The sequence below is a fragment of the Zonotrichia albicollis genome, chromosome 11 (genome assembly GCF_047830755.1).
Source record: "Zonotrichia albicollis isolate bZonAlb1 chromosome 11, bZonAlb1.hap1, whole genome shotgun sequence".
Classification (NCBI taxonomy): domain Eukaryota; kingdom Metazoa; phylum Chordata; class Aves; order Passeriformes; family Passerellidae; genus Zonotrichia; species Zonotrichia albicollis.
The window spans coordinates 3,267,866-3,293,845 of record NC_133829.1 but is presented as its reverse complement, the minus strand read 5'-3'; the positions used below and the strand labels follow the sequence as shown (position 1 = coordinate 3,293,845).

At 43.8% G+C, this 25,980-nt stretch overlaps 1 protein-coding gene across 2 annotated transcripts in view; it reads right to left on the bottom strand.

Annotated features, from left to right (window-relative positions):
* Nucleotides 1-25,980, bottom strand: part of ADAMTS17 (ADAM metallopeptidase with thrombospondin type 1 motif 17) — a 156,857-nt gene that overhangs the window by 54,200 nt on the left and 76,677 nt on the right. For both annotated transcript variants that reach the window (XM_074549183.1, XM_074549184.1), the window contains exons 10-14: nucleotides 25,142-25,292; nucleotides 12,939-13,040; nucleotides 11,708-11,853; nucleotides 8,685-8,851; nucleotides 7,858-7,985 (exon numbers count right to left, since the gene is read on the bottom strand). In XM_074549183.1, coding sequence (XP_074405284.1) covers nucleotides 7,858-7,985; nucleotides 8,685-8,851; nucleotides 11,708-11,853; nucleotides 12,939-13,040; nucleotides 25,142-25,292 — 694 coding nt within the window. The remainder of the gene's footprint in view (nucleotides 1-7,857; nucleotides 7,986-8,684; nucleotides 8,852-11,707; nucleotides 11,854-12,938; nucleotides 13,041-25,141; nucleotides 25,293-25,980) is intronic.

The window sequence follows — 25,980 nt, the reverse complement described above, 5'->3', positions numbered from 1 at the left end:
AACAACAAACATTTTGAAAAATAGGGTAAGCAGGGAAATATTAAGAGAACTCAGGCTGTTTATCTGAGCCTGGCTGTGCATAAGCAATGCAATTTGGATCAGAATTCCAACATTCCCCTTGTTTCAGAAGACCCTGGCCACTGCCTGAGTCCAGATGTATTTCAGGGATCAAGGATTGCCAGTGTTCCACCGTGTGCTGATGCAGAGCTTGTCTGGGTAGAGCATTAGGGACAGACATGCTGAGAGAGGGTGATCATCCTAAACACATACCAGGGAAATGCTGCTCATTAACTGGCACAGCACCTACACTGGTGCACAGGAACAGCAGGAAAAAACTGTATAAATGCATAAATGGGAGTTAAAAGAAGGAGGAAGAAGATCCTGGAGTTTCTGGCAGTTGCAATTCTCAAGCCTGAACTTCACGCCCATGTCCAACAAATAATTTTGGGATATTGCACGTGATTCTGCCCCCAGAACAGAAGGATGTCCCAGCAGTTCTCCTTCCAGGAAAATCAGGATGATTTATTAATGGGGTTGCTGAAAGGCAGCTGGAAATGAACGCCTGCCTGCCACCCTGCTGAGATACTGGAAGGCTGTGTTTAATTTAAGGCTCTGGTGCTATCTTTTATTGTGCTGCATTGTTATTAGCACTATGTGAGCACACAGATGAATAAAGGGAACATAATGAGTGTTGAACCACACTCATTCCCAGAGCTCCATGAGGAGTCTGTCGGACTCTAACAGAGGCAGGGAAAGAATGGGGAGTTGGCAATCACATGCTTTGTATTCACGCTGGAGTTTCTCAGATAATGGAAACCAGTGGGAGCCAGCAAAGCTTGGGAAGGCTGGGTCCCCCCTCATCTGAGACTGGGGTTCAAGACAAGCCATCTCCTCACACCTTTACTTGCTCACTGACACCCTTCCATTTGAGAGGCCCCTGAGAGGCATGGAGAGAACCCACTGAATCCACAAATGTAATTCCCAATATCTTTGCTGGTTTTTACGTTTCATCTTCACCTTATTCCCTGTGAGTGAAGGAACTGGGAATGGCCCTTGCACCCTCCTCTGGAATGGCACCATTGCTCCCATTCACAGGGCAAACCTTTCCCTCAATCCAGGCCTTGAGACTTAAGGCCCCCATCACATTTGGGCCAGGAAATGGCTTCTTACAAAGGAATATCTCTAAGAGAATAAAACACATTTTTCTTTGGCTTCAAGATGAAAATTGGTGCATTCTTGCTACTTTATGGGGGAAAAATACCTTGGAAGCATTTTAGTGTTGTCTACATAAACATTAGAGCCCATTTCCCTCTCCCCAAGCCTTCCAATCACTTCCAAACTGAAAGTGCATTTAATAAGAGTACATTTAATAACAGTACATAATGAAACAGCTTTGGGTAAGATTTGACAGTGGATTCCAAAAGCTGCAAAGTCATTTAGAAACGCATTGCAGTGACCACCTTGGTCACTCTGATCCTTTGAGAACTCCCCACATGGAAAATACTCTTAAAACCACCACCATGGCCACTCTTAAAACAAGTAGATCAGTGGACTAAAGGGGAAGAGACAGGACTGGAAGGGCAGAACACAGTGGCTGTCACCTTTGTGGGTGCAAAGCATCTGCCAGCAGTCCTTGGGCTGTTAATTGAGAGACTCTCCAAGGAGTGAGAGCTGCAGAGACTCCAGCACTGGCAGGGTGCACATCAGCAGTTTCCCACTGACAACATGCTCTGTGTATTATACTGCCCATCCTTTAGCTACAGAGCTGTCCTCAGCCTGCAGAAAGCTTTCCACAATGTGAAGCCTTAATTAACCATATGCAAAGGGAAAATCCCAAGTTTCACTGCTCAAAAGTCAAGTTTCCACAGTGCAGAAAGTATCCCTTTAACCTAAATAGTTCAAGGGAGTTGTTTGATCTTTGCCATCTCTCACTTGCTTTGTGGTGCTCCCTGTCCACTCCAACCAATCAAGGTAAGGAGATTCATTAAATTTAGAAGCAGAAAAGGGAAGCTTTGCATTCTGAAGATTCTGTAAATAATAATAACATCCCATGTTTTCTGACCCAAGAGTTATCCTGCAGATGAGCAGACTGAGCCCATGGACCAGCCCATCCAGCAATTGCTGGATACTTTCAGTTCCATCAGTCTTCAATGGATTGGTAAGAAGGGAAGCAGCTTTAAAACATGGGAATGCTGGCAAGAAACATGAAAATAAGTCTTTTAGGGCTTCAAGTCCTCAGCATGGACAGTCAGAAATGTGTCTACAGATTTCCTGAAGCTCTTCCACCCAGGCAGTCTCCTGCTCTGACACCACATTTTGGAACCAGCCACCGACCTTTAAACTGGCAGGTGACTGCATGTTTGCTGAGCCAAAGGCCTGAAATTAATTCTCTTTAAGCTGATATCTCCATCCACCCTTCCTTCCCTCCCTCCCCCTTCTTCTCATTTTTATAATTAAACATCTGAAAGTACTGCTTGTTGGGTGGTATTTCCAGCTTCAGTCATAGCTGGCTCCAGCATAGGAAAACTCTTCTCTTTTGAATACATATCACTTGGATTCTTCTGTGTGAACTATTCTCTGTATTGCTTGGGTGTTTTTTAATGATATTTTTATTTGTATTTTCAATGGCTGTGAAAGAGCTCAATTGATACAGCTTGTGAGGGTATGTTTTGCTACATAAACACAATTATTTTTGTTATATACACCCACTCTGTGCAAGAAATGACATTGTAGGCTCACAAAACTGTAATGCTTCCCATATGCTGAACTAACTGGCTGTCTCAATGGATAAAATACAAATATTGATGCAACATGTGCCACTTTACAAATTAATCATGTACAGAGCAGGCTGGTTATGACAGATTCATCTACACTGCCAATTCCTTCTGTCCATAATATCCAATGCCATTGATACCTCCAGGGATGGACCACATGAAACAGGAATGTGCAGATGTGAGCAAGTGACATTCAAATCTGAGGGGAAGAGAATTCTTATTGCATTGTTTTAAACACCTCTGCCCCTGTGGAGGGCTGTGGGGGCTGTCAGGGCTGGGTGAGGTGAGTCTGGGTCCCTGATCAAGCAGTTCCTCTCTGAGTTACTCCAATTTCTGTTCCACAACAAGTTTTGTGCTAAGGGTTGGAGTCCCTGTAGGAGTGAGTACAGCAAATATCTTCCTGTCATTTCCCAAGCCTTCAGATTTTGTCTGAATCAGAGCAGCTCTGCAGGATCAGGAGTTAGAAACATCCAATTTTAAATCTGTATTATCTCATCTGCACTAGATCTGCAACGTCATCTGCCATTGACTTTGTGCTTAGATCCCTCAGCAGCTCATGGGGGTGTTAGACACAATAATTTATGATTTTTCACACTTAGATATTGAAGGCTATGTGTCAAAACCTCTGTGTTCATGAGAGAACATGCAAATAATGCAAAGTTCTTTCCCATCCCAGGAACTCCTTTGCTTCTGCTCCATTATATGCTTTCCATGGGATAACATGGAAGAAAAATTGGGGAAACAGCATGGGATTTTTGTTTTTCATACCCCACTACAAAATACACCACAAACTAGCAGGATATCAACAAAGACTTGCTTTTGTCACCATGCCTTGCTCACCAAAATCCCTGATACTCTTTTAAACCTCAGATTACATTGCTACAGATCCAGACATGAAAAAAACCAAAAAGGCAATTATACAACAGGTTTCTGTAGTTCAGACAATCCTTCTGGATTTTGTGCACATGCACTAAATAATTTATCAAAGTTCAGTGCTAAGCCAAGTTGTTGTATGGAGACAAGCTACCCAGTCTGGAACATCTTGTACCACAGTTTGTAATGCAGGAATATGAATAATACATGGAAAATACTCAAGTGAGGAGACAAAGCCAGAACTCCAGGCATCAATCAAATGCAAAAAGTGGGTACTAAGTATGTAAAAAACTGTTTGCCAGAAGCAGGTCCAGTAGAAAACTTCAATTTCTCCTCTGCCACCTGTGGCACTCTCTTGACACTCTGCCTGTCCAGTTTACAGAAGCTATTTTTGTACATTTTCCAATTTGTGCTACCTTTTCATAGAGTGTGAACATCACTTTCAGAAGAAAATAGTTCTGTAACAATTCTGTTGTGCCAGGACAGCCTAATATGTGGCTTATCCTCATTAAACACACTGTGGATTCACCAGCCAGTTGAAAGGAGGTGTGATATGACAAAACATTCATGAGAAAACTGCAGATAGAGCCAAAACATCTTCACCTCTTAAATTGTTAAATCACAGCAAAGACTGCCCTTGATCTCTAGCCCAGTTCTTGCTATACAGGAGGTCTCTCTTTTCACAGAGACCTTAAATTACATCCTGAAGCACAATCTGTAGTCCCCACTGGAAAGTTCTCATGCTGTCATGAGGCTCAGACTAATCCTCCTTTGAGAAAAGCCAGCACAAGGTCATGTGCATCACACCAGTCAGCTGAGCAGCTTGTCTTCTCCTCAGCCCTCTGCTCTGTGACATCTGACACTTTTTTTAGCTCCACTTCTGCCAGCAGTTTTGAATTAACCTCAGCAGCACAGAACAAAACACTGTAAGGGGTTAGAAAGTGCCCTGTTCTCATGAGTGTTCTCTCATCAAACACACACCCCACGGGCCCAGGGAAGAACAAAACCCTCAGGGAATCCTCTCCCTGGAAGCCATTTGTCACTTGAAGGGAAATGGGAGGAGATGAAGCCAGTGTGAGGTTGCAGTGCCCTACCCCACCTTCCCCATGGCTGCAGTGTCCACGACAGGGAAAGCAAATTGCTGCAAAGCCTAAATGAGCACTCACCCTCCTCCTCCTCCTCCAACACATCAGGTTGCTCTTGTTCTCCAGCCTGCTACAGATTTTCTGCCTCTGAAAAATCTCTGAGGAAAATAAATTCTCCTTGCTAGAAGACCATGTGCATTTTGAGGATGAAAGGTCAAAGACCTACATATGCTTTGAACAGGGGATCCAGTTTGCTCAGAGGATGGTAAGAAATTGTGCATTTGAAATGTTCAGCCTCAAAAACAACTCAAATAAACAAGGAAAAAATAAATTAAGACCTTATGATTCATCTTAAAAACAAGCAGTAAGGCTAGAAAAAGTCTAGGTGATTTAGGAACCCCCATGCTAAATTTAGGGCTGACTTTGCTCTTTGGTGCTTCTATGCATGATCAAAGTAATAACCAAGTTTACTCACTCCAGCTGCCTTCAGGTGTAAGGGATAAATGCAGAGATGCTGCTGCTTTTGATGGTTTTGTTTCAGGGATAGTGAGGCTGACAGCAAAGGCTTCATTGACACCTTTTAGATTGGGGTTCAGCTTTAAAGAGAAACTGCAGTAACTTCACAAAGTGCAACTGAAGGAAAATTCCCTTAGTGCCTAAATGTATTTGGGGCACTTTGAGGCTTCAGAGAATCTGTTCCTGCTTTCCTTCTCAAAACCCTCCTCTCCTTGCAACAGTTTTTTCTCCACATTCATTCATCATCCAAGAACGATCCACGAGCTGCATTTAGGAGCATCTAGTGAAGGGAGAAGATCTATTACATTTCCTGGGCTAGATGTTCACAGGCAATGGTTACTGCTAATTTGTCTCTTGCACTGACAATGTGTCATTCCTGCCTTTGAGAGCCTCTAACTAGAAGGATTACATAAGAAAATAAATAACAGTAATACCACCCTCTGATTTCAGCACTTATTCTCTTCTCCAGGCCCCCTGCAATGCTTATTGCCAGGCTTTGTCTGTGCTGGGTAAAGAAACAAGGAGAGGAGTAATTAAATGAATATGGCAATTAAATTGGTTTAATAGGCAGCTAGTTAGACAAGTATCTGTGGCCAATGGGGTACACAGGCACATATGGCAATTCTCAGCTCTGCACTGCATATATGGCAGAGGAGCATTATAAATGGGCTTTCAAAAGGGCTTTCAAATCTGCTCGGCTTGAACTGATCATTTCACATTTTTTCTCAGCCAGATGCAAATGGACTGAATGTTCTGCAGCTGTCATCACCTCTCTGCACAGTTAAAGGCAGTTGCCCCTGACTCAGAGTGCAATTTGCTTTTCGTGATGTACCTCCAGTGCTCTGTGCTCATAAAGGAATTCATTTGGAGGGAGCTGGCTACTGATCCTCCCTGGATGAAAAAAAGGTGCTTTGCCATGATGTCTGATTGACCATTTGTGGCAGTTCTGAAGGTTTGGAGCAATAAAATTGGCCAGCCCAGAGTAATGGTCAATGGCACACAGCTGGAGGTGCACAGCTGGCCTAAATATAAAAGGTTATTAATGGGTTTTTGTTTTAGCTTTTTTCAGATATTGCCAAAAACTGGGAAAAATTAAGTAACTTGGGATGCACCATGAACCTGGCTCTATGTGCAAAGCACTTTGTATTAAAAAGAATCAAACTAATATTGGCTCCCCAGACTGCTGCTATTCATATTCTTCATTGGAATAAATTAGAAAGAGTGAATTAAAAATGCCTCTTCAGCATCATTTGTCAAGAAACAGTGGGAAGTGTCTCCTGCAGCAGCGCAAAATTCAATCCAAAGATTTTTCACTTCTCTCTTTGCATTGTTATTAGTAAAGCTGCTTTTTGCCCCCAAAGCCTCTCTCACACCCAGGTGGGTACTGTGTTCATTTATCTCCCTGCCTGGAAGGCTCAAAGCAATAAAAATTGGCATTTCTTAACCACTCACAGAAACCAGAAATAATGCCAAATTTGGTGTGCCCTGTGCCCCCAGGGCAAACCTGTGAAGTTAGTGGGAATAAAAGGTGATGCTAAAAAGCTGTTCTGGTGCATACAGAGGGCTGGTTCATATCAGGAAGAGCAGCTCTTACCACAGGATACACATCTGGATGAGGAGAAACTTAAAGAGAAGAACTGCCAGGAAGAATCCAGCCCTGGCAAAGCAAGTGAGCTGTCTTTCCCACCACTGTGGTGTGTGCAGCACACTTTGAACACGTGCTCCATGATCAGGAAAGAGGAAACTCATGGAGGCTCTGCCCTGTCAAACTGACAAATGACCTGAACCCATCAACAGGAGCACCCACTCCAAACAACTTCCTGTCTTTTATGATCTTTAAATACACATTTTCTTATCTTCCTTCCCTTGTGCAAACATTAAATCTTCATCTTATATGGGTCTACACAACTCTACTAAATTTTTGAGGAACCTGAAGCACCAGCTCTAAGAGCTGCCCTCCTTAGCATTTAATGTGTTACAAACTCTCTCAGCAAACCATGAAGTTTTATTACTTTCCACACCTCATTCTGGGTGTGTGTGTTATTTGGTTAGAGAGAAATAATCACTGCAATGGTTATGGGCCACCACTCTAAGGAAAAGAGAATTCAATCTGAAGACTCTGGCTCATGTAGCTGCAGGAGCCAAGGAGCCACTGGCACTGAAAGGCTTCCTCAGTATTTCTAAGAAGGAACCAGGTGGACCCAAAAGCATCATGATTCTGGCAAGATAATGCTGGCAACAGGCTAGTGACAATTGGTAAGCTGATTTGCAGCTTCAGTGCTTTTATCAGTGACTCCTCTAATAGCCAAAAAAGAGCAGTTAAGCAGGCCAGACTTCTCCAATCTGTTCCCCTCACAGAAGTCCCTTCCCACCCAAGCCATGCACACAACAAAATGTGATTTTTGAGCATTGCCAGCTGTTCAGGAATAATATCATACCTTGGGCATTCAGTACAGTGCTCAGACCAATAACAGAGCCGTGGAGCTCTTGGAGGGAGCCCAATAAAACAGGGCTGTCCCCTCCCCTCAGGGACAGCCTCCCAGCCCCCAGCACGGTGCTGCCCAGGCTGAACCTCACACCACAAATAGAACAAGAGAAGGTTACTCCACCTGGCACTTGCCATGTACACAGAGGTCTGTCTCATAGGGCCCACAGGGAGTTCCATCCAGGACTCTGTCTGCCACCAGCACAGGAGAATCCTTGCCCAGTGGGGAGCAGAACAGCTCGCATGGCTTATCTGCGAAAAGAAATATGACAGCTGCCCTTGGGAACAGCACAAACAAGGGTCTGAGGCAATGGTGATGCATTCTCTACATGAGTACCTTTGGATACCTCATCTTCGAAGGAACATGAGGTTTTCAGTTTAGGTCTGTCATTTCCCCACTTTAAATATCACTATTTAAAGGGTTACATTGATGAGACTGGGCTTTAACAGCACAGAAAACCAATCAGTCAATACAGTTTTGTGTATCTGTAAAGGGAAGATGTTTGCTACAGGGAACATTCATCAGTGTGATAAGAATGATCAAATCACTCACCACATATGCTGAGATGCCCCAAAGTGTCATAAATTAAAATATGGCACAGGGAATCCACCTTTCTTTCCAGTTCCAAACTAACTGGAACTTTTCCACATTTAAATTCCCAGCTCTCTGACTCCCAGTCTGAAGTTGGGAATTTCAGACTGGCAATCAAGTTAAGGCACTTCTCTCCCAGCATTTTAAAAAGATGAGTAAAGCACTGACAGCTCTCTGTGTTCTATTAAGGAGGCTAAAGGAACAGCAGGGCAGCATCAGGAACAATTAATTGTAATTAGTCTTTCAGCTGTAGCCAAAGGGGGCCTATTGCAGCCTTCTCACCAGCAATGGAGCCCTGCAGATGAGAAACTGCAGCAAAAGAACAGTGAGGAATTACAGAGAGAGATGAAAAAACTCACCATCCACGATGACAGCTGTCAGGAGGCTTTTCTTCTTGTTGGTGTACCTGTCGTGGGCCTGGCACTGCTGGTCCCTGAAGCCGGGCACCCCTTTGGGGCAGGGCAGGTTCTCACACACCGTGTGCTCCACGCTGGCTCCCCGGCAGTTCTTCCCACCCGGCCCCGGGCTGCAGGGGGGAACCAAAGCAGGGTCAGCACCAGACACCTGGAATGTTCCATCTTCCCCCTCCCACCCTTGCTTTGCCCCCTGCCTCAAACACTCCTGAGGATGGAGACACAGCAAACATCCCATCAGCACATGATCTCCTTGCAATTAAAATGCCACAGAAGCAGCTATAACCTGCACTGTAGGCATGGTATCCAAAACCAAACCTGTGCTGCAGATAACCTCCATCCATGAAATCCATTCCACACATTTGTTTTTCAAACATACAAGTCACTAATGCAACATCAGAATCAAGCACCTGCAAAACTTATCTGTTTTTATTTATGAATCCCCAGAGAAGAAGGAAAACTCAAACTCTCAGCAATAGCCTGTGTTTTCTTTGCAAAATAAAACAAAATACAAACAAAAAAACCACAGGTAAGCATGGAATCTGGAATTCCAGGTCCCAAGCCTTGCACTTATGAGCTCAAACCTGGGATTTCCAATAAACAGTGCAATCCAAGCCCCTCCTGGCACATGTGAAACAATGACTGTGTGAGATATTCTGGTAGGCAGCCACACTTCACTGTATTTATGGCAAGAGAATCCACCAACTAAGGGAACTGAGGAAATCAAAGTCCATTTATGCTGCTGTGACCCCTTTACATGGCAAGAGGGGACTGGAGAAGAGATGTTCTGTTTAAGCCAAGGATTTCTCCTCAGTCCAAAGCCTAGACAGGAACACAAGGCAGTACAACCCAAAAGTCTGCACGTGCAAACTGGCTTATGACACATTCCTTACAACCATGGGGAGGCAATGCATGTAAATGTTCAAAGAAATTACAGAGAGGAAAAACCAAATCAAACAGTGAAGCAACTGGTTTAAAAATACTGATAGTCCCACAGGCTCAAGAGTCAGCTGGCAGGAGCAGAGATTCCTGTAAAAAAAAATCACAAGACCAAATATATACAAAATAAAAGATAAATCCCTTAGCCAGTATTTCTGGACAGTGAATAAACCAGCTGCAGAAGTGGGCTGAGGCCAGGAATTTGAAGCAAAAGAAGATCACGTGTGTATCTCCAGCCAAGAATGTATATGAGCGAGAGAATTTTAAAATCAGTGTGCAGTGTTGGAAGGAGCATTTCCTGTAATTTAATGAACGATGATGAATGGATTTAGGTTTGGTCAGCACTGTAGCTGACAGCAAAGAAACCAGCTCAGTCCCCTCTTCAGGAAAATGAGCTGGTAAAAATCAAACCTGGATATTACAGACATGCAACTGCAGCTCAGATAAGGAGAGCAATAAACAAAAATATCCTTTTCACATGATTACAGGTCAACAGCAGCAATTGTGAGCCTATCCATCATCTAGGCATGTCTTTGAAGTGACTGTGTTGCTATGCAGAATTTCAGCCCCAATTTAAAAAGAAAAGCTTTGGGTACTTTGTGTGTAGAAGAAAACATAAAATCTGAATAAAATCAGAGATACTGCACTTTTACACACCAAGGCTGTGAAGTTATAATAAACACAATTGGGTGGCCAGTTAAATGGCACCACTGTAAACTCTTCAGGACCCCAAAACAATGAAGAGACTTCCAGATGGGCCTCAACTGACCTGGGGGATGAAGGACAACACCTACATTTCATCCTGAATCAGAAAAAATCCAAGCCCATGCATAGAGCATGGATTTGTTTGTAGTCACTGTGCAGGAGCTAAACAGCACCCACAGCTCTCTGCATGCATGAAAACCTTCCTGTTCTTATGCAGCACATCCTGACCTACAGAGCATCTCAAGGGGCTTTGCCAACACAGCTCAGGGACACCCTGATCATTGTCAGCCACTGCCCTGCTCCCCAAGCCCAGAGCAAGCACTCCTGCAGAACTGATCTCTAAGGCACATTGGCTCACTTGGGTTGGTAGATCCAGATCAGCCCCTCCTTATTCAGCTATAAAGCTGGAGGGGAAAGACAGCATCAGTTTTTCTACCAAACTACATGTATCTAATTCAAATGTATCCACCTTTGAATCACTGCAGTGGGAAACTTCCAAAGGTGACCTGTGGGATCTCAGCACCTCAGGACTGAGGTGCCGAGCCACCGAGAGCACCCTTGGGGGGTTCGGGAGTCCTGGAATGTTCCAGAAGTGTCTGGTGGCTGCACTTTGATCCTACACGGGAGACGACACCTGTATGAGGATAGGAGGACTTCACCCGGGTGAATGGTGAAGGGATTAGTTAATTAGAGGGTGAGACACAGGGTTTAGGATTTCTGTACAGGGGGGTTTAGAGAAGTAAGATGGAGGAATTGGGGCGTGTCCTGTCCTTCTTCTTCTTCTCCTCCATCTTCTGTGATGATGGTGGCACTTTGGGATTGGTCATTACTGAAAGTGCACCGGATAATAAGAATAAAAAGGATTGGGGAAAAATGATAAATATTGTACACGTAACCATGGGTGTAAAGATAGGTGACTGTCCGGAGGGCGGCAGAGTGTGCTCATGGCTGGCTGCTGAGCAGAGCTCTGTCGGGCCGAGAGAAAATCTTTTAGATAAACAATTAATAAACATAAAGACCGAAAGAAGAACTGAAGCCTCTTCTCGTCCTTTGATACGCGGGCTGCCCCAAGGCCACTCCGGGCCTTTCCAGGCCCTTCAAACAGCCGAAAACCGAACAGTGACCCTTCAAGCCACTTCCACAAAACCACTTCAAGTCACTCCAGCATTCCAACCTGGTCATTGCAGCTTGTGAATGAGAAATTTCTCAGGGCTTCTGCCCAGCTCTGCTGCCCATTTCTCCCCTGTACTCCTGCAGCAAGGGTTGCCCAGGAGGGAGCAGGCTGCCAGCACGGCAGAGGGAGGCAGGATGGTGTGAGCACTTACGGGGGGTTGTCACATTTCCGCTGCCTGAAGCGCACGCCCGTTCCGCACGTCCGGCTGCACATGCTCCAGGGGCTCCACACGCTCCAGTCGCCGTCCACGTGCTCAGGGATGGGCGTTTTACTGACACACTCCCCAGCTCGGCACCACTGCAAGGCAACCACGTTAGCACAGCCTAGGAGGGAGGGAGCCCTCACCTTGCACAGGTGGCTGAGGGATTGCAACAAGTCCACGTTTAAGTTTCTAGGGATTCGAGGCTTTGGTGAGGTGGCAGTAGGGGAAGGAGGAAGGGAGGAGGTGAAATGTAAAAGTTTAAGTGTCACTCTCAGCAAGGCCCTGAAGAGGGTTCTGTCATTAAAAAAACAACCACAGAACTGAGCCCCTTACTTTATAAAAACAACCACAGAATTGAGCCCCTTACTTTATAAAGCAGATAATTATCTAAATACTAAGGCTTAAAGCCCCACGATTCACAGCAACTGAGTCCAAGAAATTATACCCCAAAGCAATGCCTGCATCAGCACTGCTCCCAGTATGTACAAAATGATTGAAGTATTTTGGACTTAACTTGGCTAAAGCCCCAAACCCCTCTGATTCTAATAGGTTGTGCTGGCTCCTGACCAAGCAGCAACTTGGCCTGTCCAGGATGTGACACAGTGAGCACAGCTAAGAAACCTTATGAAAGAGTCATCAGGACTCCTTCAGTTAGAAAAACATGGGGCATAGAAACCTTTTTTTTTCAGTTTTCTTGTCATGGTTTCTAGGACCCAGTTTTTCTTGTCATTGTTTATCTTTATTTGCGTGCAAAAAAAAGGTTCCAATCCTTGATTTCAGCAGCCAGCTTCTTAATTTTACCCTTTCTTACCTTCACAACTATACCACAGATTAAAAAAAATAAATTAGAGTCCAAAACCAGTAAATAAAGGGCTGAGAGTTACCAAACCAGTCAAGTTCCAAAAATCACATATATAAACAAATACAGCCAATTATACCTCAAAAGGAACAGAACATCACTGAATTTGAGCTACTTGTAGAAACTATAAAGTAGCCTCTTTTTCTTTCCCCATCTTCTGCATGTCCCCAAATGTCAGACTAAATGCTCTGCACACTTTCTACCTCAAATACAGCCCAGAACACAACCAGCAATGGGTTTATGGTAAATACTGAACATTCTGGAAACACTTTTCCCAGTGCTGGGAAACAAGAAGTGACAGCTGCTGAGCACCCTGATTACCTTGTCTGCGCCACATTCGGTGCCATCCAGAGGGGGATCCAACTTTGTCTTACAGGATGTGTCTCCTTCCACCAGGCACCAGAGCCCAGCACACATCAAATGCTGCAATCACAAAGCAAGGAGGTGCAGTTATTACTTTTGGAGATGCCAGCCATCATTATGGGATACACTTCAAAGCTCAGGCAGTCTTTCTCAAGTGAATCCAGAGGCATCCAGTTGGTTTGGGAGCAATTATTTTTTAAGGGCTGATTTGCATTAAGTGGTGAGGCCGGAAACATGAAAGAGATTGATGGATGCCACTGACAGGAACAAAACCTACCCTAAACAAAAAGTGTGCTATTTGAACAGATTTCTTTTCACAAGAATAAATCTGGTCCATTAGAAAGGAATCCTATATGGGAGGCCACGTTGGGTGCTTTGGAACCATGCCAAATGCTTAGATGTCCAAGATACTTAATTACTCCTATTTAAAAAAAAATATACTGAAGTAACTGCAGATGGTGGTAGCAATAATCAGCCAGCAAAGCCCCTGGGGAGAAGGTGGAATGAGAAAGAGGAAAGGATGTCATGGTGTGCTGTACAGCAAAGGAGGAGCTTGGTGACAGGCAGGGCCAAAGACTGGGAATATTCTGGGGAGCATTCCCCAGTGCTGCTGCTCTGCTCAGCCAGTGTGACTGCAGGGATCTCGGGGCTGACCATAACTGTGACCTGCCAGATCAAAGCATCTTCAGAATTTAAGAAAAAGCACCAGGAAAAGGGACCTTTGCATCGGTAACATTTTCCACAGCATCCACCATGCTTTGCATTCTATGGAAGAAGACGATTCCAATACAGTGCTACATAGCTGAGTACCAGAAGAACAACAAAGAAGAATTACATTTCTTTCCACTATTGTTCACATTTCAATGTAATGGTAAAAAGATGAGAAACCTGACTCTAGTGCCAGCTGGTCTTGTCAAGATTTATTGCACCTCATTAAACAGTTGAGTCAACACGCCTCAGCCTCATGGTTCTTCCCCAATGTAATGTAAGAGACTGGGGGTGCATGTGTGTTTTGTGTACAGGCATGTTGGTATGGCTCTATAAAACACATCATGTCTCTATAAAATTGATCTGTACAAGAGAGGGTGCAGATGAGATAAATCCCAGTCCCAGTGATGATGTAGAACATACTGAAGCAAAACAGTTATCACAGCAGTATCTGCATCCTGCTCCATTTCCACATTTCTTTCTGGAAAGAGAATTTTTCACTGTTAAAACCCAAAGAGCATTCACAAAAACTGGGAGCAGACAGCACAATTCAGCATCTGTATTAACCACAATGCAGAAAGTCATTGTCAAACAAACACAACAGCAAATACTCCAGGGAAACCTAAATCAATGCATTTTCAAGAGATTTTCTCTGAACAAATAGAGCATATGGTAAAATATCAGTCTTTGGTAATTTTGACTAAATGACTGTGAATAATTAGTGGTTTACCCACAGCTCTGAAAGCACTTAAGCACCAATTAGCCATGAGGACATCACACACAGTTTTATTGACAGGTATAGAGAGGCAGAAGCATTGACAAGGCAGAGATTTCAGAGCTTACTGAGAAATTCATTGTTCTACCTCATAACTCCCAGATTCTCCACCCCCTGCCTTCTGGAGAGGACTAAAATCAAGAAGTTCATCAATTAACCATCCATATGCATTACAGAAAGAACCCAAATCTAGGCAATAAACCACAGTGTGAAGGCACTACCAGCAAAACCTCCTTCCAAACTGTGGCTGGGGACAATGTTGGTAAGTAAAATGAAGGGAAGCTTTGGAAATGAAAGATGCAGACAGCAAGTATTTCCAATTTTCCAGTCTTCAGCCCCTCTCTTGCAAATAACCACAAAGCTTCAGAGCTGAGTGTGAGGAGAAACACTCCAGCCAGATCTCCTGAATGACCCAGACAGAAATTTTGCCCCCAGAAGGAAACCCTCAGCTTCTGCTTTCTGTCAGAGGAGCATCCTGGCTGAAGATGTGATGGAATTCACTACATCCCAGAAGAAGTTGTTCTAGACATAGATGAGCACCATTGCTAAATATCTGTGCATTGCACAAGACCAGTGTTTGTTCAGCTTCAGGTCCCTGGATCATAACTGCATGTAAATTGGGGTTAATTTCTGCTCTTGGATGTAAAACTGGGAAGACAGAGTGGGTGGTGGTAGAAATAAAGTCATAAAAATGAAACAGTTTTTTTTACAATTTTGGCTGGTAACCAGAATCCCTCCATAGCCCACAAGAACATGGAAGGTGATAAAGCCAGGTCACACACCCAAGTATGAGCCATGGCATGGGGAAGCAATGGGCAGAGATCACCTCAGATATGTGTGTTTGCACCTGCAAAACAGCCCAGAGTAGGGTACAGAGGGTGCAAATATTCACATACATGTGGGTGTGGTGAGTGCATATCTATGTGTGTGTCTATGCCCACATATTCATGTACACACACACATAATTGTAGGGAGATAAATAAAGGAAATACCTCTCTCAGCAACACCAACCTTTCTGAAATGTCCCACCTTCGAGGTATGGAAAACACTGGATTTTTATAGCATCCCTGTGTTTGATTCAGAATCCTAAATGCAAAGCATATTTCAGGAAACAGTTACAGAAAAATCTGGCAATGGTGCTGAGCTCTGTGTTCTGGTGCCACACCACTGCAAAGGCCAGGCCTGGTTAGCCCAGTGCCCTGCATTTAACAGTGCTCAGATACCCCAGCAAAGATGAAACCATCACTTTGGGATTCTATGTTCCCAAGATGCTTTATCATGTTAATAGCTCTGTTCAAAAGAGATCATGTATCCTCCTCAGCCACAATAGGAACCCAAACAAAACTCCCCATTAAACAGCAAAGCAGTCAGTGACTTTTTAATGGTTAAACAGCCAGCTTTGTGGGGAAATATCCAAGTGAGAAATGGCAGCACTTGAAAGGAAGTTGTTGTATGTGAGTGGCAGCTCAGAGCTTATATTGATACAGAAGAAGCCATCAAAAGAACTGTATTAGTGCTAATTCTGCATTCAGTAACCAGCTTTCAGATGGCAGGTCCCTGCCTGCAGAGCATTCCCTACAGCGTTCAAGAAGTGCCAGGGAGGATTTTCCAATGACAGATATTTCGCACTGGAAAAATATTGATTTGTTGAAACTGTCTGTGGGGAAAGGTCATCTTTGGATCAGCTCCCAGTCTGAAATATTTCCAAGACAAAAATAATTTTTTAAAAAGCAAGATGGCTGTTGAGAAGCAGTGTTTCAATAAAAAATTTGAAATTATTTTTAAAAAAAGAAAGAAATGCTTTTTTAACTGAACTGTTAAGCAATTTATATAGCAAAATAAAAATTAGAAACTGAAATAAAATGAAATTGCTATGAAGGTGCAAATTTTAGGCATTCAGAAACTCCTGGGAGCTAGGAAAGCTTGTCTGCACAGCTGTTAGGAAGCAGCCCTGGGAGAGGTCAGGCTCTGGAAACTCCCAAGATGGGAGAGATGTGCTGGGCAGGTGAGCGGCGCTTCCGATTTCAGGGATTACAATGGCATCCATTTGACAAAGGGGCCTCACTGTGCCGGGTGTTTTCTCTCCCCCAAAGATCTCACCATCTAAACAGACTCCTGGGAGCTTGGGGATAAAGGAAGTTTTATCACTCTGTTCTAGGTGGAAAGATGAGGAACAGAAAGGGATTAAATGTCTGGCTGAAAGTCTGCTGGGAGATGAGCTGAAGCAGAGCTGCTCAGGGCTCTCTGCTCAGTGTCACAGCCACAGGCTCCTGTGTCACTGCCTGCTCCAGCTGAAGCCTGGTCTGGCTCTGGCCCTTCCCTCCTTTCCCAGGATGGTGCTCCCTTCCCTGGGACTCCATCCCCACACAGACTCCCAGCCTGCAGAGTCAGGCATGGCTCAGTGAGGGATCTGTTTGAGGTTCCTTAGCTCAGTGCTGCAGCTGGAAATGAGGAATGGCAAAGTCACTCCAGCCAGCTCCTGGTGCACAGGCAGCAAGTCTGGAGCTCCTCCTGGGGTAGCTATTGCATCTGTGTGATCCTGCCCCATCACCTCACATGGCTCACAACCCTCCCCCAACTCAAACCCTCAGATTATTACCTGCAAGGGCACCTTCCAAACCTCCAAAGTATAAAGAGAATCCAGTGAATAAAGATGTCCTTCCCACCATGGAACAACTCTACAGGAGCTTGTTCATTCCCTGCACATTCACTCCTTTACCTTGTCTGCATCCAAGGAAAGAAACACTTATTTCTCCTGGAGATGAATTTGTTTCTGCTGCCCACTGGAAAGAGGAGCATCTTCTTTCTAGCAGCAGAATTAAACCACCAGAAACCAATTTTTCTGTCAAAATGAGGGGACTATGAATAAGGACTTAAGAAAAGTAAATATCCCTAAGGGAGAGGAGCAAGAGACCTCCTAACACACAGGCTTGCTTCTAAATAGGCTGGCTTTCCATGAAGTATCAGAACTCTCTTATTTTGCCAAGGTTAAGGCTCAGCACATTGCTAACCAGGAGAGAAAATGTGCTTATGAATGGGATTCTAATTAACATCTATTAGGTAAAATAAACACACAATTTACTCTTTTTTTCCTGTCCAAAGCACAGTGCAAATGTTCTCAAAGTCTCACAGGATGCTTCTGAGCAGCAGCTCTTTACATAAGGTGACAAAAACAATGTTCCCAATTTCTACACCATCACTGCCTTTAATTTTGGGTGCCTAAACAAGCCACAGCAATAACAAGGGAGGTGAGCAGCATTGTTTGATGGAGCTTCTTGCTGCTGAACATGAGATGAGAAGTGTTCCAAACTCAAATCCTGTAAAACTGGAAGGCACTTTTGGAAAGGAGCCACGTTAACCCAGACAAGATAATTGTGAAACTCAGATCCATGACTCAGTGGCCAAAGTGCTGACCTGTGTCTAGAGCTGACATTCCAAGATAGTGCCAGACAAGCAGGGGAAGACTCCCAGACTGCAAGGAAGGCACAAAGAAATAGAAACACTTTCTGTTTTTTTTTCTGGGAAGCCAACAATGAAACAGGAAAACACTGTCTCTGCTTTCAGCTGTCTCTGGTGCTCTCAAGGAAAACGAAAAACCTTCACAGTCTAAAATATTGCTTTGCAAAGCACCAGTTTTATTTAATTTTTTTCATCTACCTGGAATTAAATTAGTAGTCAAAAGAAAGAGATTGGAAAGAGAGCATTCATAAGACCACAAGGTAATTTTATGGCCAAACATTATGCTGAATACAAATCTCTCCAGTGCCTTTAGGGCACTCACATCACCAGCTCCAGGGATTCACAGACATGGAAAAATCCAAGGAGGAAAGGACAAGTTTGAGGTACTTCCCTACCAACACACAACTCTCACTGGGTGAGCTCTTCAGCTTTGCTGAGCTCAGGTTTAGCATCTTAAATGAGAGAACACAACACAAATGTGTCACATCAGCTGGAAAAATCATAGAACTGTGTTTATATGGTCAAACCTAGAAGTAGAGGCCCATGGAATAAAGCACTGGAGCAGAGTCTTTGAATTAAATTACTGGAATTTTGTACTGTGACTTATTACCAATATCTAAAAGAGCTGTTCTTAGGAGTAATGTTCACTCAACAGTTCCCAGTCTGCTCCTCAGGCCTTAACACCTGAGTTTCAGATTTAAAAAATATTGATTTGTTTTGAACAACAGGCAGAATTGTCCATTAAAAACAAAAAATAGGAAAATTAAAAGAATGAAATCATGGATTGTGTTTCTTGGCCACGGGAAAAGAGAAGCTAGGGACAAAAAATAAATATAGATTTGTACACACAGCATTCAGATGTGGTTGTGAAAATTAAGGAGTTTCTCTTGAAGTGTTTTGCAGATGGGAAGTTCCCAGCAGGCAGTGGGAGAAGTCTGAATGCCCTTCAAGCTTGTTATACACGATTTTCAGGCTGATATTCAGTCCTATTCTGGCTAATTTTGTAAAGTTTAGACTTTAGCTGTAGTTGCCACATCACAAGGCTACACTGATTCTTTCTCCCTCCCCTTGTCTTAATAAGAAATGAAAACTTGCCAAGCTCAAGTGTTTAATTCTTAATAGGCTCTCTCTACTATTGTTAAGAGTTTATTATGTTTATATTCTGAAATTTCCACATTGTATTTTTATAATTTTATTTTTGTTCCCTTCTCTCTTTTTATTTTTCTTTAAACCACTGCACCAGAATGTGTTTTGACCATCTTCCAAACTGAAACACGTACAAAAATTTCTGAAGCATTCCAATAATTGTGAACTGGGCTGTGCTGCCCAGGCAGGAACTCTGCTTCTCTCTCGTTCTCTCCCTCTCTTAAACAAAAAGTATTTCCACTGAAAATAAAGAGAAAAAGGTATTTTTGCAACATACAGAAGTAGTGAAATAAGACATTTCAGCTTCATAGAAACAGGCAATGTGAAAATAGTCTGAATTCTGACAATCTACATGAGGAAAACTATAAGCTATACAATAGCAATTAAGTTAATTGCTACCTTTACTTCTCAAAAAAAAAAAAAAAAAGAAAAATCAGCTAATTTTGTTTTAGAATTGCCAGGCTTCTATCCTGCAAGCCTCAAGAAAAACCCAACCCATCCTCTTCCAGATTTATTAGTATGACTATGTAGACAAAGTCCCTGGTTGTACAGAAAATTATAATGCAACCTATTATTTTCAGCATAAACCAGCTTTCAATCTAATTACCACGTTCTTGTAAATATTCTATACATTACTAAATAATAGGGCTCACTATCATGGTCTGCATCTCCCAAATGGCCGTGCAGAGAAAAGGCAAACAGAGCCCCATTGATTCCCATGCACAGAGCCCAAAAGGCCACTCCAGCAGCCTCTTTGCAAGACCAAGACCACAGAGAGACCTACAATTGCTGAATTATACTCACCACCACACAGCAAATATGTAAACTCAAGGACAACATTAAAACCACTTGATCATTACAATTGCTACTTTTTCTTTACTTTGTTTTTGGTTCCTCTCTTTTTCCACATTAGCCAAGAAGTCTACTTTGTCTCCTTTGGCTTGCAATCAACTCTGCCCCCTTGTTCTGTAGCTTGTAGATACTGGAAAATACCTACATTTGTTAAAAAACAACCTGAACCTAAGAAAAACAGTGGAGCCAGTTCTAGCTGGTTTAGTATTTCTAAAAACAGTGCAATGTCAAAATTCACATTCCCAGCTCCATCTGAGTTGACAGTGTCCCTTGTTAGAAAAAAAATCTCTTGGTAGCAATGCTAATCTCCTTCCAAGTGCCACTCCAGCCTCAGCCCAGTTTTGACTCAAAACAATGTGGATGATAACAGTTACATAAAAACCCGCAAAAATGTGTTAATAATAAATAAGCCAAAAGGCTTAAAAAACAAAAAGCCAAATGGATACATGAGATAGAGATCACATTTTTTTCCCCCATAAACATGATTTCAGTGCAAAAGCCTCTGTTGGTAGGTGTGCCAGCCTGAAAAATAAAGATTAGACATGCAGAATGTTTCCATGGGAGTTTCAGATGTGTTTTGATGAATTTCTGGGGGAGAAATTAGTTTTGATGAATTTCTGCTCCCTGAAAGACTGAGCAGAAACCACTCGTGCCATTCCTCTTGGAATAAGCACAGGGGCAGCAAAGGGTTAACTCCTGCTCTCAGGCATCACTGCCTGGCTGGGGCTGCAGCTCTCTGCTTCCTCCCTCGGAGGGGTCAAACCAATTCACAATAGCTGATTCACAGCCCAGTGTGGAGCTGAAGGACAGAGGCCAGCCAGGTGGAATTGCCTGTAATTTGCACAACTGCTCCCATGCTAGCCCTGGCTCACAGAGCAGCCAGAGCCCCCCGGGATCTCTGTGTTTGGGGTGCATTGATAACGCCTGTGCAGTGTCACAGGTGCATTTCTGACCAACTTTCCCTGCATTACCATGATGTTGCTCAGAGCTGGAGAATGGCACGTTCACTTCTCTAAAAGCAACTTGTCTGCTTCAAAATAAAGGCCACTGTGTAACCTCCTAGGTGGGCCAAAGCTCACCTGTGGGATCTCAGCACCTCAGGACTGAGGTGCCGAGTCACCGAGACCACCCTTGGGGGGCTCGGGAGTCCTGGAATGTTCCAGAAGTGTCTGGTGGCTGCACTTTGATCCTACACAGGAGACGACACCTGTATGAGGATAGGAGGGTTTCACCGGGGTGAATGGTGAAGGGATCAGTTAATTAGAGGGTGAAACACAGGGTTTAGGATTTCTGTACAGGGGGGTTTAGAGAAGTAAGATGGAGGAATTGGGGCGTGTCCTGTCCTTCTTCTTCTTCTCCTCCATCTTCTGTGGTGATGGTGGCACTTTGGGATTGGTCATTACTAAAAGTGCACTGGGCAATAAGGGTGAAAGGTATTGGGGAAAAATGATAAATATTGTACACGTAACAATGGGTATAAAGATAGGTGACTGTCCGGAGGACAGCACAGTGTGCTCATGGCTGGCTGCTGAGCAGAGCTCTGTTGGGCCGAGAGAAAATCTTTTAGATAAACAATTAATAAACACAGAGACCGAGAAAAGAACTGAAGCCTCTTCTGTTCCTTTGAAACGCGGGCTGCCCCAAGGCCACCCCGGGCCTTTCCAGGCCCTTCAAACAGCCGAAAACCGGACACTCACCAAGGAGCTCATTTCCCAGCACTGTGCAGCTCCCCAGCTGGAGCCATGCCTGCCATGGCAGACACTTGCACAGCCTGCTAGATAAGCACTTGCGTGGATCAGACAGTGCCTGACATTTGCAATGGGAAAGATGAACAGAAAACACTTTGATCCCTTTGTGTACTCCAGGGGAAAACTCTGTAACTTGGGTATGAAAGGGGATCCACTGAAGGCTCTTGAGAGATTCATTAATCATAGAACCACAGAATGGTTTGGGTTGGAAGGAACCTTAAAGTTCACCCAGCTCCACCCCCTGCCATGGGCAGGGACACCTTGCTCTACCCCAGGGTGCTCCAAGCCTGTCCAGCCTGGCCTTGCACACTTGTTCTCTGGCCTTGCACACTTGTTCCCTGACCTTGCACACTTGTTCCCTGGCCCTGCACACTTGTTCCATGACCTTGCACCCTTGTTCCCTGGCCTTGCACACTTGTTCCATGACCTTGCACACTTGTTCCCTGGCCCTGCACACTTGTTCTCTGGCTTCCACACTTGTTCCCTGGCCCTGCACACTTGTTCCTGGCCTTGCACACTTGTTCTCCGGCCTTGCACACTTGTTCCCTGGCCTTGCACACTTGTTCCCTGGCCTAGCAGGAGCCCAGGCTAACAGCCTCATTCACAGCTCCTTAAAGAGGTGACGTGCACTAGAAAACCCTACCCAGCACTGAGGTTACAGATCCTGAATTATACATCTTGGAGGTCACAGATTACAACAGACTGTGGATCACCTGACTATCATAAACTCATTTTTTAGTACATTAAAATGCAGAAGGAAAGGAGAAAGGAACGTAGAGGTTTGGTGAATGTAAAGCTGAGCCTTGCTCATATGTTTTAATTTCTCTTCTGTAAATTTGGAGCAGAATTGCTGCAGGATAGCTGGTTTGGCAAACTGAGAGCTACAGTTTTGTTCTAAGGCATCTGAGTTATTGTTAAAACAAAGTGGAAGAAGAATTTTGGGGATGCAATCTCAAAACTGGGTGAATACTCCTGGATGAACTATCTTGTTGGAGTGGTGTGGGAGGCCCGGTCACTGCCAAGCATTGAGGGACCTGACTCCCTGTGAAAGCAAAGATCACATTCCCTCAGAAAACAGGGCTTTGACGCTGTTAAAGGAGAGAGCTTACTGCACAGAAGTCTCTGTGTTTCTCAAAAATGTTGAAATTTTGGAGTTATCTAACCTCTCAAGTTTGCTCTAAACCAAATTGCATGGCATTTTTGAATATAGGGCCTCTAGTTTGCCTGATATAATTATGCAGCTCAACTATCTCCAAAGAAATATTGTAATGTAACTCTCTTATTATATAAGAAAATAGGCAGCAGACACATGTAATCATAAAAAGATTGAGCAGGCTCATTTCCTGAAGCTTATTTCCTTTTCGTAACAAATATTTACTGTCAAATGTTTATTGCTTTTACATTTGGATTTTTTTAATACTTTATTGAATTAAAAATACCACATTACCATTGGCTAAAAGAGGAGACAGCTGTATTTGCCAATAATTTCTACAGCTAATGCCAGTGACCAGTGCCAATTTTTTTTTTGGTTCATATTTTTGTAGACAGCTTTGAGACTTATGATACAAGTATTCTGCAGATGAGGCCTGAGGAACACAAAGGTGAAATGAACACAAACTTCAGAGCTTTAAAAATCAAAAGTGATCATTTCCTCTACAGAATTTCCTTTCCTTGCTATCAAACACCAATTCAGAGGAGCATAACAGGATGTAAACACAAGCTTAAACTAATGGCATGTGACATAACTGATCCAGAGCTTCACAGGGTGAATGCTAATTCTTAATGCACATCTGCAACAGAAACAATTCTAAATAAGGGACTGCAAATTAGTTTGAATCTGCTGCAGTTCTACCAGGCTTTTCATTAGGAAGCACTAATGTCCTCACAAAATATGCTTCTCTTTTGGGAGAAAGGAGAGATGGAGAAAAAGAGCACATTTTTCATTTGCTTCTAAAGTGTCAAATAATTAGACTGGTGAAAAATCTTGGGAGACACAAACACCTGCTGTCTGTACCTCACAGAGAATGGTGCCTCTTGGCACATTATTCTGGCAAACAACAAGTCCCTGAAGCAATTCCAGACTGGACATGCAACTCCTGTGTGGGAAATGCTGACCACCTACCAGCGGGCTGACATTCTCATCAGGCACTGGAATATCCAGAAACAAAATGGTTTTTTTATCACAACAAGGGAAATAGCAAAAATCCCTTCCAAGAGCAGACCAGCTGGGTGACACCCACACAAGTGGAAGAACTTGAGTCATGCTGGGTAGATCTGAGGTTTTCTTTACAGACCTATATTCTAACACTTTGCTTCCAGTACAGTAGTCCTGGTGGTCTGCATTTTCTTGATGGAGCTGGGAAATACAACCTGTCCAGATTCTTTTCCTTTGTTTTATATTAGCTAGCTTCCAAGTCCAAAATAAATAAAACAGCTAATGTGAAACTAAGAGCATTTTCCCAGGACTTGCACGTGTTCCACAGTTTTAGCAATTTGGCACTTAAAAGCCCCAGTTATCTCTGATTATTGTTTTCTTTCTTAACACTGATTTAAGATCCCAAGCTTGTTCAGAGTGGGAATGAGGGACAACTAAAAAATAAAATTTTTATTTTTTAGTTGCCAGTTATTAAAAGCAAGAAACCTGTCTGCTTCTTGCCTGTCTGTACAGGAGGAGATGCTGCCAGCTGGTGCTGGTGACTCCACACAGCTTCAGGACTTTTTTTTTATATATCTCCAAGGCCATGCTGGAAGCAGGCACTACCCCACTCCCTGTCTAAAGCAGGGGGTAAGATCTGCTCAGAATTAAAAGATCTGATTATGTGTAATACCTTATGAAAAACTTGGCTGTCTAAATTCCAGAGATGAGTCCAACAGCCTCATCTCAAGCACAACCTGCTCCTAGAGACAGCAACAGTCAATGTTCCCATTTTATCAACCAACCCCATCATACCCCACACTGCACCCAAATCCTGAGTAAACATCATGCTGCTTAGAAAATACACAGGATTCTGCACAGAATTCAAGGCTCATGGAACAAGCAGACATCAATATTTCCTCAGCACAGTTAAGAATCAGCTCCTTAGAACACTGCAGTGGTCCGAAGGTGAGGTCTGTGAACGCCCAGCCAGCCATCTAAGCTGACTCTGTGGAAGTCGCCAAACACTCTTGTGAGGAGAGACTTTCACCTCAGCTGAACTTCCAGGAAAACAATCTCTACAGAGCATTTCAGCAAAACAATCTCAAAAGGGAACAACGTGCAAACACCAGTTTTTCTGAGTCTGCTCTGGGAGATTACCAAGGGGAAAGAAGGATGAGGCCTAAGCAGGAGCGGCTGACAGAGCTCGAGGCCGTTTGATTTTCCACCAGCAGCGCTGAACCTGAGGGAAACACAGACTCCTTTTCTCCTCCCCAGGGCTTAGCAGCTTTATTTCCACTTCCCACCTTGTTTCCAGCTCCAACCCACGAGCTCTTACCTCCATATCCTTACAGAAGGTGGCGTTGGTGCCAAAAAGGATCTGGCACTGCTCGTCGGCGCTGTAGTGCATGCCGGGCAGCTTGTGAGGGAGCCGCACCGAGTACTGGCTGCGGGGGTCGGTCAGCAGCAGGCAGGTGCTCACCTTGGACCTGGCAGGGCAGCAAGGAAAAATGTCCTCAGGGAAAGCCCCCTGAACGGCAGTGTGAGGTCACTGCTACAGAGGAGCCCTGTCCTCTCTTTAACAGTGTGAAACTGTGGGGTTTTCCCTGGAAGTCTTGTGAATCGTTGAGAGATATGGATATAAAGGGCCTTGGGAAGATACCTGCGGCCCCAGGCCTCAAGGCAGGAGAGATAACATTCACAACACTGTAGGTTAAACTTTTGTCTAAACCAACATTCACAACATTCTGGGTTAAACATTTGTCTAAACCTTTCCTAGAAATCTGAAGGAGACTCAATTCGGCCCTCAGGCAACCTGGCCCAAAGCTTCACTCGCCTTGAAATGCCAGCTAGAAAGTCTGCCATCATGTCTCACCTCAATCCCCACAGCTGAATTCTGAGCCCTTGACATTTTTTCTTATCCATCACAGGCATAAAAAGATTTTTCCCTTTGCCTTCACAGCAATCTTTTTTACAAATTGCAATATCACTGTCATATCAGGGACCAGTTGCAACCAGATGAGTTCAGATGCAACTTCTTTTTCTAATTCATGCCTTTAATGTGGCATTAAATATCCCATTTTCTTTCATTATTTTCCTTTCTTTCCCACCTCTAACCCCCAGAGTGGGAAATTTTCCATGCTGAACCCACTCCTAGCACAAAGCATTGTGCCAGGC